Source organism: Papio anubis, chromosome 4, assembly GCF_008728515.1.
Source record: "Papio anubis isolate 15944 chromosome 4, Panubis1.0, whole genome shotgun sequence".
In the NCBI taxonomy this organism is placed as follows: Eukaryota; Metazoa; Chordata; class Mammalia; order Primates; family Cercopithecidae; genus Papio; species Papio anubis.
This window is the reverse complement of record NC_044979.1, coordinates 81461241-81480625: the sequence shown is the minus strand read 5'-3', so window position 1 is coordinate 81480625 and position 19385 is coordinate 81461241. Positions and strand designations below refer to the sequence as shown.

Genomic DNA, 19385 nt, shown 5'->3' with positions numbered 1-19385 from the left:
TGCAGTATTGTGATTATATTCTGTGGCAAAATAGCAGGTTAATTTTTGTTTGATTGTGTATCATTTCATTCTGTTCTGTTCCATTGACCTCGTTAACCACCTGTATTAATCATCTAAACCACAGAGTTCAGACTTTTTCTCCTACCCTGTTTTTCTGTTGGTTGTTTTTGGCATTTATTAACAGCAACAATGTTTTCTTTCTCATTGGCCTTTTATGTATCTCATTTCACTCATTCAGCAAATACTAAATAAGTGTCAATTTTGGGGTGTCAAGGCAAAATGAGGGAGTGGAGTGAGATGAGGCTAGGAAGAAAAACAGAGCCAGGTCATTTGAGGTCTTATAAACTTTTGAAAATCTGGCCTTTATCTTAAGAGAAAAAGGAAACTAAGAAAAATATTAAGCGCTGGAGTGACACTATATTACTTCTGCCACTTGTTTTGTCTTGTTTCCCTCCCTCTCCAATTGGGATCACCTTAAACAGTGACTTTATACTGTTATCCCATCATTTACATTTCCTATTTCCAACTCACAATTTTTTATGAAAGAAAAAGGTTGCCAATTGTATGAAAATAACTACTCCGAGAGACATAAGAGAGTTTGTAAATAGACACCTATTAGTTGGTTCATAAAAACATATGATAGAGGCTATGGGTAGAGTCATTATTTGTAAATCACAGCTCATCTCCAAAAAAGAAAGAAATAGGGGACATGCTTTGTTGATGCTCATCGTTACAACTTAATAGTACAAGTATAAAAATGAATACTTAATGGACAGGTATCTGTGACATAAGAATCCTCTCAGCAATGTGCTTGATCTACCCACGTATGTGCCTGATAATGAAGCCTCATTTAGGGTTGTGAGTGTATATATGCTTGTTCCTGGTGTTCTATTAACATCTGGCTATAGTAGGCAATTTCTCTTTTGGCTTTGTTTTTTTAAAAAAGATAATGTAACTTATGTGGGTGCCTATCCGGTTTCAATTGCTCATTTTATTGATTTAACAATAATAGTCGTTGATGGTCATGTCTTCCCCAGGAGAAGAAGTTGACAGACAGCTGTGCAGAGATGCCATCTTTCCCATCCCTGTGGCCTGCGATGCCCCATGCCCAAAAGACTGTGTGCTCAGCACGTGGTCTACGTGGTCCTCCTGCTCACACACCTGCTCAGGGAAAACCACAGAAGGGAAGCAGATACGAGCACGATCCATTCTGGCCTATGCGGGTGAAGAAGGTGAGTCTCCAGCTTCAGACGCCATCTAGGTTCGTTTCAGAAGTTAGTGTGCGTCTTTTTTGTGTAGCCTGGATAAGATGATATTCTCTGAAAATCAACTGCCAAAAATCCAGCCATATCTGTTGATGTGTTGAGCAATTTGATTCTGTCCCCCAAAGTTAATCTTGAAAATGGATCTCTAACAAAGGAGGAAAGACTTTTTTTTTTTTAATTTATTTATTATTATTATACTGTAAGTTGTAGGGTACATGTGCATAACGTGCAGGTTTGTTACATATGTATACTTATGGGTGCAGCACACCAACAAGGCACAAGGAGGAAAGACTTTTAAAAGTGAACTCATTTTGCTTTTTCCCAGCCTCCCAGTCATTAGAGATCTTTGTAAGCCAAAGTGTTAAGCCTTTAAAACGGTCTGAAAATGGCTCCCAAAATTCCAGGTATTTCTTTGTTTTTTATGAATTTCAGAAGTCAGTTTTATCCTTTGAAATCAAATTCTACCTTCTCATAAATAAGTATATATGTCTAATAATAAAGTTTATTTAAAATCACCACAAGAATAGCTAGTGTTCAACTGAAAATTGCATGAGTTTTCAGTTTCTTTCGGTTTCTTGAACATAGGCTCTGAGATCCAGAAATCTCATATGTAAATTTTGTTCATTTTTAAAATATGTTGCTCCTAAATCACTTCACCCTATAGAGTGAATAAAGCATGTTTGTCACATATTCAGACCTCACTTGCAAGCTTTATTGCCAAGAAATACAAGGCTCTTGGTAATTGTCTCTCAAGATGATATCCAAATGCTAATTTGGCCTCTGTGTGACTGGGTGATATAATGTCATACTTAATCTTGTCATTCTGAAAAATAACACAGGAGTGAGAAAAGCATAAAAGTAAATCAAATTTGTTCACATTAAGGCATGTTCTTTAGCAAGAATATAAGTGTATGTCATTTAAACATTATCAAGCTAAATGACTCTTTGTTCACATTTAGCACTAATACGTAATTATTTGTAATATGCATAACATTTATGTTTTCCCCAAATTATCGATTTGCAGGGGAGTTTTGTGTTGCCTATGCCTTTTTCTATTTTTCTCTTTATGAAGTATTTTAGTGATAGAAACACAGTGTTCTTAGTCAAATTTGCTATCTGTGTGTGTAATAACTACATAAACATATAACTACCTTGGCCTTTGCACGTGAGTGTTACATGAGTAAAACAAACATTTTACATGCAAAAAAGCCAACCAGTGTGAAGTTTTAGAATGTACTTTACAGTGTTCAAAAACTTTTTCCTACCATCTTAATATATACTTAACTCTTTGCTACAAAAAAATGTATCTATTAAAAAATAGAACCTTTTACAAAGAAAATTATATTTCTTGTGTTGTCAAACAATGACTCTAACCTTGTGAAGATTGTAGGCAGACTTCAAACTCTATCAGCTCAGATTATGTCTTGGGCTTCATTAAAATTAGATCTGTGGTCACCCTGCTTCCTATAAATTCATTATGTTCTGCAGATACTTGCTGTGTGACTATTAATGAGTGACTTTTCACCCCCGAGTCACATGGCAAGGATTTTGTCATGCTTGCAGAACTCACCAGATCATTATTCCTATAGACATGTTGCTTCACACTGAAAGGTCATGAAATGTTTTAAAGGCAGAAATTTGTGATTGCTCTTTGATATGTATCATCCACTTAGTTTGAAAGGGTAGGGCTTTGATAGTTTTTAATTAAGTTTAGTGGTTGCGTTATAAATAAGCCATGCTGGAAAGTTATAGATGTTTATATAGTAAATCACAAGGGCATTAATTCAAAACATAACTGCATTTCCTATAGTTTTGTTTTAATTGATATGTAATAATTGTATATATTTATAGGGTGCAGTGTGATGTATCAATATATGGATAAATTTTGTAATCAAATCAGAGTAATTAGCATATCCATCACCTCAGACATTTATCGTTTCTTTTAGCAAGGGCATAGAGAATCCTCTCTTCTAGCTATTTTGAAATACATAATACATTATTGTAAAACATAATTTTAAATAGAAGCCATAAAAGAAATTCTGTCAATGCTATTTGTCTCTGCTGCTATTTACCTCTGTTAATAACATTTATAAAAGCTGGTATAATTATATGAAATTTAGATTTCAAAGCCTATTTAGTACCTATTATTTGTTGGACACTGAAACACATTTTCTCTTAAAATCTTTCCTGATTCTGAACTATTTTTAATGATTTAGGAACAGCATCTGCAGGAAATTTTAAAATATGTTTCCCTGCCACTTACATAACCCTTTGTAATTCTACACAAAAGTATGTCTTTCTATTATTCCTCAAGAATTAGTGCTTTGTGTCATAAGTGTTCTTAAATTTCTGTGGATCAGATACTTGACTGTGACAACTTTAAAGGAAAGTGCCACATTTGAGAAACGATATATGGAGTGTTTAGACAAGAAATTAGATGGTTTTCTAGGGAAATAATACATAGGACAAGTCCATGTGAAATGTAGTTCTGGATTTATGCAATAAATGCTCCAACCTATACTTTCATTTTCCTTAATCAGAATGCCACCATTAAGCAATACTGAAGGTTAGATAACTCCTTGTAATTAATAAGGATAGACTAGGTTGTGCTTCAGTAATGGACAACGCAGACATTCAGGACCTTAAAAGAACAAAGTTTTATTTATTTCTTCCTCATGGAAATTTAGCTACAGTTTTGGGTAACTCTCCAGAGCAGTTTGTCCTTCATGAAATGTCACAACATTGCATCACCATACGAAGACCTGGTTCCACAATCCACAAGAGTGATTGTCATTTCTCATGTTTGATTGTTAATGCAAGTTGTATAACTATGCCTAACTTCAAGGAGAATGAGGGAAATATAATCCTACTATGTGCTAAAACGAGAGGAGTATTGGCTAGTACTCTTTTCCCTGATTCACTCAGTGTTCTTATTGTGTATCAGTGTGTATATATGTGTATATATGTGTGTGTGTGTGCGTGTGTGTGTGTATATATATATATATATCCATAGATATACGATAAATAACTATTCTATATGGCCCCAATCCAGCAGATAAAACAGGGCTCTCCATCGTGAAAATGTTAGAATTCTTTTTGTCCCTCTTAAATGAATGACAGAATGATAGAATGGCACTTTCTCTTCCTCATACTGTACTTCTTTCCTTTCCTTTTTCTTTTTCTTTCCTTCACTTCCTTTTATTGCTAGGCTCTTTTTCTCCTTTCCTGAACAATTCTATCCAAAAAGCCATTTGGCAAAGCCAAGCAGCTGGGCATCTGTGTCAGCAGATGGGAGGTCTGCAGTGATCTAGAGTGGGCTGTCAGAGCCCAACTGGGTGAGGAGCAACCAAAATGGGAAAAGAGGTGACCTGGCATGCAGTTTCAGAGCCACTGAGCAGGGTGAAGGACAGGGGGCACATGGGTTGTATGAGACGATAGAAGAGTGACTCAGTACTGGATGTCAGAACATAGCAGGGTCAAGAGAGAATCCCAGAATCAAGGCGGCCAGCCCAGTGTGGGGTGTCACAACCAGACACAGTTGAGGAGGGTTTCTGTCATGTGGGTGGCCTCATGTAGGATGTCAGATCATGAGCAGAGTGAGGAAGATATCTTGTGGGTATAGCCATGGAGATGACAATGGGAGATGGAGTGTGGGGTGAGAGGGAATTGACAAAATAAGTACATGTATTTAACATAATAAGAGTCAGGTTTTTTTATTGCTGGAGAAGAGAGTCGCAAATATGTTAGCAAAGAAAACTAATACACTCTGTGGTACAGCATTGGAATTGGATGTTATTAATTTATTTGAATTCATGGTGTTCAATTTGTTAAGATAAATATAGATCAAACATCAATGTAAGTGTGCAAATATAAATACATATTATATACATATATACATATATTAGCCTCACTCACTGAAAAGACCTGAGAGCAGCAAGACCTCAACAGCAGTAAGTAGATGCAGCAGTCAGATCTTGATTTCTTATACTTTTCTCTAATAAAAGGAACAAGGGGAACTGAGAAATGGCTGATTCCACAGCTGCGATAGAAGAAGTACAAGATGGGCCAGGAGGATCTTGTGGTAGAAAGTAAAGAGGATGTCAAAAGGCCACAGAAGCCAAGTTGAATGTTCTCCCACTGACCACGTATGCAAACAATTTTAGTAACAAAATAATAATACTAACAGACCGTTAAATAGGAAACCATGGATCCACACTTTATATAAATAAATAAATGAATTGAATCTCATTAAAAGCATTGTATTTACATAGTCTCAAATATTTCCCTAATAAAGTCTGACAGACACCCCCCTTAATATAGCGACCAAAGTTAGCATTATCAATAATGAAGCAAACCGAAATCTTGTGTCCTCAGTGTGATATAATGAGAATATGGCATCACTTCAGTGATAACTCTGTCAAAGATGCATATATAGAATCTATTCATGAGGAAACATCAGATAAAATCTAATTGAAAGACATTGTACAAAATAATCTTTAATCTTCCAAAGTGTCTAAGCCATGAAAAGCAACGATTGAAAAACTGTTCTAGATTTAAGGAGACTAAAGAAGTGTGACATCTAAATGTAATGCGTGATTCTGAACTGAATCATTTTGCCATAAAGGACATTTTGGGACAGCTGGCAAACTTGAATGGGGTCTGGGGACTCAATGGTAATAACTTATCTGTTTATATTCTGATTTTTGGATTTTGAATATTGAATTGCTTATGTGTAGGAGGATGCTCTTGATCATGGAAAGCACGCACTAACATACTTAGGGTGATGGACATCTTCTCATCTTTTTCCAAATGGTCCAGGAAAAGAAAATTATTTATATCATACTTTTAATTTCACTGTAATTTTGAGATTGGTTCGAAATTAAACATGAAAAGGAAACAAATTTGTATAATTTTTTTGAGGTAGAATCTCTCTGTTGCCCAGGCTGGAGTGCAGTGGCCCGATCTTGGCTCACTGCAACCTCCACCTCCCAGGCTCGAGCAATTCTCCCGCCTCAGCCTCCTGAGTAGCTGGGATTACAGTGCACCACCATGCCTGGCTAATTTTTTGTATTTTAGTAGAGACTGGGTTTCACCGTGCTACCCAGGGTGGTCTCAAACTCCTGAGCTCAAGCAATCCGCCCACCTTGGCCTCCCAAAGTTCTGGAATTACAGGCATGAGCCACCATTCCTGGCGCTTTCTATACCATCTTGAGTAACATTATATAACCTATTATCAGTATACAAAATTTGTCATAAAATGCTAATTACTGAAATGTCATTTGGAAACCAAATCACAAGTACTGGCAACTGGTGATAGTTAATGTACTGGAGAAGGTAAAATTAGTTCTTTACACTTAAAAAAAAAAGTGTGTGTGTGTGTGTGTGTGTATCTTCGAGAGGCTTGACTTCTGATTAAATAAAATTGGCAATTCACTTTTTAATGTTCTTACCTTAACATGTAAATATTGTCTAAACTGTAGGAGTTGTCTCAAAAAATGTTTTAAAGTTATGTTAGGAAATTCTAAAGGGAGGCAACCTTTTAATACTTACGTCTGGCATATTTTTTAATATAAATAGCAAGTTGAATTTGAACAAAAAATTAAAAATTAATGTTAGATTTTTAGCTTTCTCAATTTTTTGAACCTGTATTGTAGATCCTAACAAACTTCATGTAAAAAGGAAAAGGTTATCTTTTAAAATATTTCCCACTGGGTATAACAATTTCTGTTAATTCTCATGATATAGTTAATTATTCTTACAGAACAAAAAAAGGAAAGAATTCATGGGATTATAAATTATGCTGCTATAAAGACACATGCACACGTATGTTTATTGCAGCACTATTCACAATAGCAAAGACTTGGAATCAACCCAAATGTCCATCAGTGACAGATTGGATTAAGAAAATGTGGCACATATACACCATGGAATACTATGCAGCCATAAAAAAGGATGAGTTTGTGTCCTTTGTAGGGACATGGATGCAGCTGGAAACCATCATTCTTAGCAAACTATCACAAGAACAGAAAACCAAACACCGCATGTTCTCACTCATAGGTGGGAACTGAACAATGAGATCACTTGGACTCAGGAAGGGGAACATCACACACCGGGGCCTATCATGGGGAGGGGGGAGGGGGGAGGGATTGCATTGGGAGTTATACCTGATGTAAATGACGAGTTGATGGGTGCAGCACAGCAACATGGCACAAGTATACATATGTAACAAACCTGCACGTTATGCACATGTACCCTACAACTTAAAGTATAATAATAATAAATTTAAAAAAGGAAAGAATATTTATTTTTGTTAAGTTTAATATTACCTGATAGAACTTCATCAACCAAATAGTAATGTCTTTATACCTGTCTTATACAAGCAGAGAATAGATGCAGATTGAAATAAATTGTCATTTTTTCTCAAATAATTAATAGTCTTCAGAAGTCATATTTTACAATGCAGAACATTGAGAAGAGTATTTTTATTTAACTTGTTCAATTTTTATAGCTAAGTGATTTTAACTGTAGTAACCAGGTAGTACCCATATTACCTAGAAAAATTTGAAGAACACCAGATTCATTGTATGTATGCGTATATATGTGTACTCATAACTCTGATTTCTAAGTAATTACTATCACTTCCCCATTCTCCCACCATTGACCTTGAAAAGAGAGTTCTGCTTCAATCTGTCACTACTTGACCGTCAAACAGGATTTATGCAGGCTGCACATTAGACAGTCTTCTGCCTGTTTCTGCAAAGAAAACCTGGGGGATGGGACTGTGCTACAGCAGAATCTCCTGAGGTACCCCACAGCTAATGCTGTTCCAATTCAGTACCCCCAAAGCATATCCTTGCCAATGCACTTTTCACCCAGCAGTGGTCTGCCATCAAAGGAATTCAGGCTACAGTGGCAGGAAAAGTTAGAAGCACCTTAAAAGTATAATTTATAGTACCATGATAATAGTACTCTTCACACTAATAGCTTCTTTATAACATAAGCCTAGGCTACTTATTCTTGTCGCCAATTACTTTCTGATGTGAACTCTACACTCCAATTGACTACGTCAATATTGTTAATTCCCAAGGTCACACCTGCCTGCATACCTTTGCTTCTGTTTATTTATTTTTCTACTTAGATACTATAGTCTTTTCCTTCTTTCCCTTCCCAGAATTCTGCTTATTGAAATCCTACTCCTTCAAAACTTTTCTGAGTGCATCTTTCAATCTCAGGCATTTTTCAGACTCCGAAATGTAGTGAAATTGTACTCTTTGAATCCCAGTTATACTAAATACCCCACCATATAATTTTTTCTTTCCATCTAGAATTATACTCATTTGTATGCTTGTCTTATCTCCCCTACTACTTTTCCCCATTATATTATGAGATCCTTGAGTGTAGCAGGAACTATTTTTAACCCCTGTAAGTATCCCTTGAAGCATCTCACATAAATATTGCATGTATTTAATTATTGTTTTAAACAAGGTTCTTTTTAAAAAATTTATCATCTAAATTGTAAGGACATAAATACCAGAACCAGAAACATCATAGCTCTATTCAAATGCCTCCTAAAAAAGCTTTTATTAACTTGATGTGGGGAGGAAAAGTCACTTTTTTATTTCTAAGAAGTTTCACAGAATGACAGGTTTTTTATATAACCACAGGAGTTTATTTACATAGCAGAATTTTATCAAAGCCTTATAACATTATTCCCTTTGATGGAATAATAGAAAATCTAAATAGTGGTATTAGTATAAAACATACTTTTTGATGTAAGAGGATTTTTAAAATTATGACTAATTTTGTCATAAGTCACATTTTATAATTTCCCCGATACTATGAAAATATTCCCAGAAGGCTGGAATTACATCTTTCTGTAAATAATAGATAAATTCAATATTATACCTATCAACTTTTCTACCATAAAATTATCCCCCAAACAACATGATGCTGCTTCAATGACTAATTACTACAAACCATACTTTCAAAATTGCTATCTTCTTTTTATAATTAAGACCACATTGGGGCTTATTTGTGCAAGTATCCTGACATTAGACCAAAACTGCTGATGTATCTTTAATGTGCATTGGGGCAAGAAAATAAATAACCTTTATGTCTCTAAACTTAACCACTATCTCGCAGTTCCTCAACACTTTATACTGATGTTGTGAAAGTTTTTTTCTTATTTTATTTCAAAGCCAGTCAATTCCAATGTCAAAAACAATCTGAAGTTTTAAGATCACATTTTAAACAGCATACTTAATAATCACGGAGAAAATAAGGTAAATCAAGAAGCATATTCTTTGTGCAAGATCAGTACTTTTACTATTAAATATAAAGACATTATTAAAATAATTATACAAAAATATACACATATATTATGTCTATAATTAGCTTGTCTGAGAGTTAAGATTGGATAAATCTAGCACTTTGAAGAATGGGTAATAGGAGAGCTTACTTATTCTCCCCAGCCCAGTTAGAATGTTTTAGGATTCATTTCTATTCAAATCCTAAACTCCTTTGTGGAGGCTTCCAGGGTCACAGAGCTGTGTGACAGAGGATAGGATATGAACTGTGGCAGAGTTTCCACCATCATGAAGCAGAGAACATTAATGAAATGCTGTTTAATGCAGGTTGTTCTGATGTTGAGTCTATGTTCAACACTGCATAAATGATTCTAAATTGCAGTTGAGTTAATGCAGGTTATTCTGATGTTGAGTCTATGTTCAACACTGCATAAATGATTCTAAATTGAAGTTGGATTCTCGCATAGACTTTCTACTGATTTATTTGCTGAATAAAGGGATGTCTTTAATCATAAGGGAAGTGACACTGGAAGATCAGCTCAGGCTGTGGCCCATGGCTTTATGTTTGATTTGTATCCAAATCTCACTTCTTGAGCCATCTTCCATGTTAGGGTCACTCGCTACTGAATTGCCTTTTCTTACTCATTTTTAACTTTACGAAGCCTGCTTTTCTAAAATCTAAAGCCCACCTCTTATTATTTTCAACATTTCCTCTATTTCCTGTATTGCAAATATTTGTGAGGAGCACTCAGGGTTCCCACCATTCCACCAGTTCTTTTTTTTTTTACAACTAGTTCTTTTATATTCTAAGATGAAGTCCAGAGGCTGCGTAAGTTCCCACAGAACAAACTGTCAATAAAGTGAGCAGTAAATTCTTCTAACATCCTGCTTTTAACAACGTAAGAATTTTTGTTTTCATAATTGTCATCAGAAATAGCACAGAGTCAACAAATTGGCCTCCATAAATTCCTCATTGTCACTATGGTCACATCATGTAAGCTGTTTGGGTTCATCCATTTAATGATTTTTAGCTCATAGAACAGTTGTGAATGTAAAATAAAATGCCACCTACAAAATACTTACAATGGGGCCACCACATTTTTTAAAAGTCCAGAATAACTCTTATACCATATACTATTAATTACAAGATGCATCTGTTTTACCCTGTAACATCTCTGGAATAATTGCATCTCACATTGGAATCATTTTAAAACCTCTGTGGCCAAGCAACAGTTATGGCATAGTCATCACTGCTCGTACATGTGAACTTTGTTGTTATTCCTGGTGGAGCAATTCCATGATGCTTCTGCAAAAAAAAAAAACTGCTAGGACCATTTGAGGAAAGAAAATAAATCCCAGTTGCTTGCTTAAAACTCTCATTGACACCTTCTGGGGCAATTAAAAATGCTACAACATCAAAATTTAGAGATGCATATCAGCATCCTGGAAGACAATTCTGGAGACAAAAGGGGAGAACACTTTTTTAAGAAACCGTACATCGCTGGCACTTTTGACATCACAGAAGCTGATACTGAATAGGAGGAGAATACAGACTTCAGTGGGTGTGAATTAAAAATTGACTTGAAAGATTTGGATTCTGAATGTAAATAAGTTTTAGAAATACCTTTCCCTTTAATGTATGTAAAAGAACAATATTTAAAACTAACCCATATAAAGCTATTTCAATAAGCATACAATATAAATTGAAGTAGATCAGAAAGAATTATCATAGTTTAATTTGCAGCCATTTCTTTTTCTTTGGGACATGTAAAATGATGGTGTATTGCACAGTCAATACAACTTAGACTTGAAGAAATATGATATTGTTACTCAGTGACCTTCCCAGTAACGCTCTGGAGCATCATGAAGTATCATTCCATGTTAATATCCCTGTTTCTAATCACCCTAAAACCTAATACATTAAATTAAGCAGCATTTCAAAAACTGTAACTAAGACTTGCAACTTGGGTAGTAACATTTGAAAATACACTTCATTTTCTCCATCCACAAAGTCTCAGTACCCATGTTTCTCCTGGTCAGCAATGACATGGGCCTTGTTTTATCTTATTTTCACTTTCTCTGGAGGGCAACAGCCTCTTTCTTTAAGGTCTTCCATAGACCCCTAAAGAAAGTATCATGTAACTACAGAGTTTATATTTTAAGCCAGAGCATGCCAACTGAGGTAAGATTAACACGTAATTTGCTTCCCTAGCAGTGCAGCTGTGTGCCAAATAAGTGGCAGATATTGTTCTTGTCAGCCATGTTAATTCCAAAGAACAGAGAATGGTAAGGTTCCTGTTGGCACTGTATCTAATCTGCTATCATTGTCCATTTTTTTAGGTGGAATTCGCTGTCCGAATAGCAGTGCTTTGCAAGAGGTACGAAGCTGTAACGAGCATCCTTGCACGGTATACCACTGGCAAACTGGTCCCTGGGGTCAGTGCATTGAGGACACCTCAGTATCGTCCTTCAACACAACTACAACTTGGAATGGGGAGGCCTCCTGCTCTGTGGGCATGCAAACAAGAAAAGTCATCTGTGTGCGAGTCAATGTGGGCCAAGTGGGACCCAAAAAGTAAGAGCTTTAGAATGACAACAGTAAATCATGTAGCCAACTATGCAGAGGATTGGCTCAGGCGTCACTAGCTCCATGAAATGGAACATTTTGATGCTTGTCATACCTATCCTCAAGAGAAAGATTTGTTTGTTTTGAAAGTCAGCCACTGATAAAGCTATAACAGCTTTGAGTTTTGTACTGGGGAACCATAAATTCTGTAGAAATCTTTCTATCTGGTACCTACTTTCTGTTTTATAGTAGCACTTTCTGCTTTTATTAAGCTAGTGAGGCAATGAAAGAAGTGCTTGCTGTAAGCCTGGCTGATCAATAATGACAGTGTACTAAGTCCTGGCAGTGTAGGTCATCCATGACCTCCTATATACCCCTAGGCTATGGAGGCTGTCCAATCTAGTTTAATTGGGTAGAAGCCTTGTATGATCTGCCTTTCATTTCCCCTAGACAACACTATATGAAAAATACCGAAGCATATTTACTATGTCTTTCAGTGGTTAGAGTAAAAACCATTTACTTCCAAGAGAGAGCCTTGGGATAGGATGAGTGTTATTATAAGTAGAAAAACTATCAGATTCTCAGGGTGCTTATGAGTACTGTAATAACAAGGCAAACACTTTGCTGGAGGGGAGAACAAGGAACCAGAGAGTTGGCATATTATATGTGCCTTGTGAGAAATATAAAGAAAAACAATGGCATAACTGAGCTAATCAATTCATAGAGAAAATAAATCAACTCTAAAAAAAATTGAGGGGAAAAACCTCTATTTTTCAAAACTTAACATATTTTTTAAAAATTCAAATCGCCTTAGCCATGTGAGATAAGAAATGATAAATGAGTCGATTTTTTTTAGCATGGGTTTAAAAGTAGCCTCATATTTTCTAAATACTCAGCCAAGTGGTTAAATATTGTGTGTAATCTTCAGCATGCTACCTAACTTTTATTCTGGCTAACAGTTTTCAAAATCTGTTGAAAGGATTTAATGAAAAATCTAATAGTAATCTAAGCACTCAATAAATGTTAGAAATTGGTTTTTTTCTTAAAAATTTCAGCTGCTCCTTAGTGTTCCAGGAAAATGGAAATAATGTCTCTGATGCATGAAAAACTCCAGGGAAACAAATATGAATCCCATTATGAGATGTTTGTATCTGCCCAGGGTTCCAGACATTAGGGATATTTTGCCTCACAATTTTTGTTTATATTGCTTGAAATTAGGAAACACGGAAAACATGCCAATGAGATTTGAATAAATTGAAAGACTATTTCACATGTTTAATAGGTAGTCTCAAACCAATATTTTAATAGAAATTATGCTAAGGCTGTGATGAATCTAACTCAGGAAATTAATGTGCAGTATATTAAAATTCAAACGTGGTAACAGCAAGAGCAGATGTCCCAAGTCCTGGAGGATTCTGACTCTTGCTGGATCAAGAACAATGAGATCCGGCCACTGCACTCCAGCCTGGGCGACAGAGCGAGACTCCGTCTCAAAAAAAAAAAAAAAAAAAAAAGAAATATTCACTACCCAGGCACAGGACCAACCTGTTATGATGCCGGATGAGGGTTATCGTGCTGAGCTTCTACCAGTGAGCTCATTCTGTTCCTGTCCCACGGTTAATCACCTTTCAAATGTTGCTGTTGACATTTTCCTCACTTCTATAAGCTACAAAATATTTTTCCTGAGTAATGGATGTACATATGTACAAGCCTATATGTGAAAGAGCCTGCTGGATTAACAGCATTAAATCAGTAGGAAGGGTATCCTGAAGTCCCACATCGTACTACCACAATAATTCATTAAAATTCGCTTTGCCCTTGCAGCGTTCATTCAGTGACCTGCATACATCTATAGACTTGTTAAATCAAATGGATGCACTTTGCCTTTAAGATTCCAGAAAATCAAGCAAATACTGTGAATTCAAAAGAAAATATTATTGCCTTTCTCTCTACATGCTAGGTTAAATTCAGTGAATGGTTTCCAATACTAGATATTTGAACCAAAAAATGCAAATTGAAAATTTGTTTTAAACTTCTCTTAATAAAACAGATTACTGTGGAATGGTAAAGTCAATGTTATTGATCTTATCTATCCTCCCGGTAACAAACTTCAACTCCTATCACATCTGTTTAATTTGACCTTGAATAAGATTTGGGGGGGAATCGATTCCTTGATTTAAACTGCAAACACTAAATACAAACAGTACAAAGGATAAAAGAAGCATGTTGACTGAACCAATTGCCTTGCCAAAGGAAGTCCAAATTCATTTTACTGGATGTAATCTAGGCTGTATAATTTACCTTTGTGTGTTCATTTAACAACTTTGTTGTTTGTAATTTTGTTCTCCACAGTTAGCCAAGTATCTTGCTGTGACTATTTCTCAACTAAAACAGAATATTTGGAGGTTGTCAATGATAACATTATAAATTTCATTGATTTATTCAGGGCTAATATCTGAGGGGCATGCAACTGAGTAATGCTCTCACATTGTTAAAGTTATAAAATTGCCTTATTGAACAAAAGTGCTGACAATCATAATTACTGACCAATAATCTCATAGTTCCAGAAGAATTAACTGAATTATATGTGGAGTTTTGCCATGTAATGTTCCCTGGTTAAGAATGCAGGTTAAATTGTAATTCTACTGATTTACAATCTAAATTATAATAATACATTTGCTTCTATGATTCAAATCTAAATTTATTTGTTGTCCGTGACTTTGAATAGTCATAGAAATTAGGAAAATTTCAGCTCAAGATAAATCAAAAATTATTTTTGAAATGTTGAATCTTATATATTTTAAAATTTACTTCCAAATGAACAGTAGGGTTTTAAAGTAATAGAGGAGAGCATGGATCTGTATAATTGAATAAAGCATAATATTTATGTATGAGAAAGAAAATTTACATAAATAATTATAATACAAGATATGTCAAAAATGAAGTATCAGCAAAATACTATAAAGAAATTATGGGAAATAGATTAGTGATGTTGCTTTTTTTTACTCATAGTTCACTTCTGAAAACCTGATTAACTTACTTGACAAAAGGCAGTTTATCTGGATCTATAAAATATTTGAATTCTCTTATATAAAGTATTTTAAAATCTTATTTCCCACTGATTTGCCAATTTATTTTAGCAAGAACTATACTAGTTGTTTAGATTATTTTTTCATTGCCTGTTAGCGTACATGGCAGGGATTTATATGGCCTCAAAACAGAATTGCTTAGGAATCAGCATAAGTTACTTGATACTTTTAATTATATGAATGATGTTATTATATTTTGCTTTTCTAAGCTACATCTTTTTCTAGTGTTAAGGCTCATGATCAGCATTTTATCTCTAATAATAGTAGCATCAGATCATGAAAATGCAGAGAATTGGGAAATTTAAAAATTATTACTTCTCAGCCTTTTGGCTAAGCTCAAGTGTAAAAAATTATATACTAAATGTATTTTGAATAAGTATATTTAAAACCTATACATCAGCTTCCTATTATCTCTTAAGAAGTGAAAGCTTATATGAAGTTAGACATTTCAGTGTTCTTCATCCTTATCTTTCTCTTGTGTTCCCAATAAATGATATATTTTTGCTGTTATTTTGAAAATAATAGTTAATTTTACTATAATTTATGTCAAGCATACAGTATTTTTCTTTAAACTACTGATTTACTACCTTTATTTATATTCACTATTTTTATTCCAAAAAAAGATTTGTAGTTTATAAAAACATAAAAAGATTAAATCCCATGATTTAAAACTAAGGACTAATGGAAAAGAAAACACAAATAGATACACTAAGTAAAAGCAGGAATAAAGCAAAAAAATGCTTATCAGATTGATTTATACACTTTTATTATCTTATGTATTATTAAATATACAGTTCTTAATACAGTATTGTGTTTTGAGCATGTACCATGAAAGAATACACTCCACTATAAAGTTATTCTACACAATACTTATTTGAAAAAATAAAGTGTGTAATAACCTGGAAACTTATAATAGGCAAAAAGCCTATTTAGTCATACAAACATATATCATAGAATTAGATCCTTATTCATAATTTAAATTTTCACAAAATTTTTCTTAAAATATATTAGAATATAAATACTTATTAATGGAGAGATTATAATAAGAGGATAAGGTGTAAGTGTTATATTTGTTTCTAAATAGCATCATTGCTATTAGTAAATCTGCACATCTTGCCTTGAGAAGCTTTGTTGAGATCCAGTTTGAAACAATCAATTTAGTTGTATAGTTCTTGCCTGTAGCAGAAAGGAAGACTCCTGGAAGTTAAATAATACAGATGAGTGAGTTGTTTTGCAATTTTAACAGTGAAAATTCTAGAGAAATTAAATTATCTGATCTTCTGCCTTACTATTGAAGCCTAATAATTTCCCTTTGCCTTTCTAGATGTCCTGAAAGCCTTCGACCTGAAACTGTAAGGCCTTGTCTGCTTCCTTGTAAGAAGGACTGTATTGTGACCCCATATAGTGACTGGACATCATGCCCCTCTTCGTGTAAAGAAGGTATGGTCTGCAGAGTTAGGAAGGCTGTTCACCTAAAAAAACCCCCTTGGTAGACTTCTGAGGTCTTCTGGCCTAGCAACGTTTGTGAGTTTTGCACAGGGCTGTGTAAACCTGATTTGACATGCATGCCATACAATGTTAGTTTCCCTCTAGAAAATAACATAGCTTTAGAATCAGACAAGTGAGGTTTATGCCAAAACCTGGCTTGAAATTTTATGATATGGATTAAAGTGAAGGATTCTGAATCTTATTGTATTAATAATGTTCACTTTCACATTAGTTCTGAAAGAATATATCGTGGTTTATGTGTTTTAAAATGATATACAGTGCTTTTATCAGTACACATGGCTTTCAACCTACTTAATGGCAAAAAATAACATGGGACCAGATTTGCTGCAGATTCAATTATGCAGCCCCAAGAATAGGAATAAAAGAAAGAGAAAAAATGGCCAAATTGTTTCTCTGCCAACATGTAATGTGTCATGAGGAATTTATGAATATTTATTCCCAGTTTGTCTTAGTTTTGCTTTTATTACTTACAGACAAAGACTTGTTAGTATCAAGTCAAATACTTTGATAATTATTTCTTTACCCTCTGGGACAGGGTCTTTTCTCACTGCCGATGAGAAAGGTATCAACATCCTCCAGGTGGCTTATGCAATAACTGAATAAATTTTCCTGCAGTGTTACAAATGACACTGTCTCCTATTTCTTATCTTACTCAACAAATACAGATAATTTTTTCTAAATTCCCTTTATGATTTTATTTTATTCATGTTTCTTAACACTTACTAGAGAGGTTCAATTAAGAGTCGACTTCTAGCTTAACAAATAAGTACTTTAAGTTGTCAAAATCTATTCAAATCCTTTAGGTATTATAAATTTAATAATGGATACTTTTACTGTATTATTATATTTTTGTATAGTTGAAACATGATTTTTATTTTGATGGTTTCCGATTTAATACCCTTGAAATATCAAATAAAATTAAACACAAACTGAGAAGTGATAGAAAATTATTATTGCTTTTAATTTATTTTATTTTTAAGACAGTCTCTTGCTCTGTCATCCAGGCTGGAGTACAGTGGCTCAATCTCAGCCCTTTGCAACCTCACCCTCTGGGGTTTAAGCAATTCTCGTGCCTCAGCCTCCCAAGTAACCAAGACTGTAGGCACACGCCACCACGCCTGGCTAATTTCTGTATTTTTAGTAGAGATGGGTTTTTGCCATTTTGGCCAGGCTGGTCTAGAACTCCTGGCCTCAAGTGATCCACCCATCTCAGCCTCCCAAAGTGCTGAGATTACAGGCATGAACCACTGCAAATATTTTTATTTAGGAGTCTCTTAATGAATTTAAATAGCTTTTGGCAAATTAAAGGGAGTTATAAACATTAACTTTTATAAACATGTTAATGGCATAAGCTTGCTATGCAATGTCATTGCATGACATTTTAATCCAGATTTTCTTTTCTTATTCCTTTTTTTTAAGCTAAATAACATTGGTCACAGTTGGCAATAGAAATGTACTTTCTTATAGATTAATATTTTACCTATGATGGCAATTATAGGTGGCAATTGTTGGTTATTAATTAATTCAATTAAAAAGCATTATTAATTACATAGAATTAACACACTTATAAATTTTATTATTGATGCCTTTATACTTGATCTTTTGTGTTTATATAGAATATGCTCATTTATTAATAATTCCAAAACATGTGCAGTTACATTTATAACCAAATTATTAATAGTCTAAAACAAATTTTAAGTGAAAATTTTGAGAGTGCAAAGACTTTGCCTTTCCCTTATTTTGGATATTTTCTTATATTGTGTAAATTACTCTTTTAAAAAAGTTGATTTGATCTAAAGTATTTCAAAGAAGTAAAGTTTTAAAAGAACAGAAAATATTTTATTAAATTGATTCTAGAGTAATCACTAATAAGAGTGAAGAATCAGAAATTTTCTCATTTCTTTAGACCTTTATTTAAAACTAATTTTGGATATTGGAATGTATCCAGGAATTAGGAACCATTTTAATAGCCTATAAATTTTTTTCTTAAGTTCTTGAAAACACATTTGTGATTTTGTTACGTATTATATACATCTGGAAAGGAAAGAAAAAATGGAGGTTTTTTACTCATAAGAAACCACACTTGAAAAGAAAATAACATGATTTTTAAATTTGTGATTTTTACAGTATGAAGAAAATGATTTACTCTTTGCTATTTGATCATTTATAAAATAAAAAATGTAAAACACTGTGATAACTCACATAAAGCACTTAAAAAAACTTCTTAGCAGATAGATGAGAATGACTAGATTGTGAATGCTACACAGGTCTTAACTGAGTCAGTACTTATTTGTGTATATATGTATAAATACTTATTACTTATTTACTGATTTCTGTATATAACTAGGGCACTAATGGTCATGTAGAGAAATCACAGTCCCAGACATCAAGAAAGCTTTTAACTGCATTTAACATATAGAACTCTTCTGCACAGCCCAGATAATGTAAGACTTACATGGTTCAATAACAAAATTTAATGGTAAAACAGAAAGAGCTCTAAGGAAGGGAATAGAATAATCATGTCAGAGCAAATATATTAAGGAAAATCATATTGAAAAGGAGGTGCAAGAGATCTTCTTGAAAGATGGACCACATGAAAGAATTCCAAGTGAGGACTGGAGACATCAGGAAAGCCTTAAATGACCATGAG

The 19385-nt window shown here is 34.2% G+C and overlaps 1 protein-coding gene across 3 annotated transcripts in view; it reads left to right on the top strand.

Moving 5' to 3' along the window:
• The window catches only part of THSD7A (thrombospondin type 1 domain containing 7A), a 513627-nt gene that overhangs the window by 379880 nt on the left and 114362 nt on the right, over positions 1-19385 (top strand). For all 3 annotated transcript variants that reach the window (XM_017956915.3, XM_017956916.3, XM_017956917.3), the window contains exons 7-9: positions 1038-1232; positions 11912-12146; positions 16551-16666. In XM_017956915.3, the coding sequence (XP_017812404.2) occupies positions 1038-1232; positions 11912-12146; positions 16551-16666 (546 nt within the window). The remainder of the gene's footprint in view (positions 1-1037; positions 1233-11911; positions 12147-16550; positions 16667-19385) is intronic.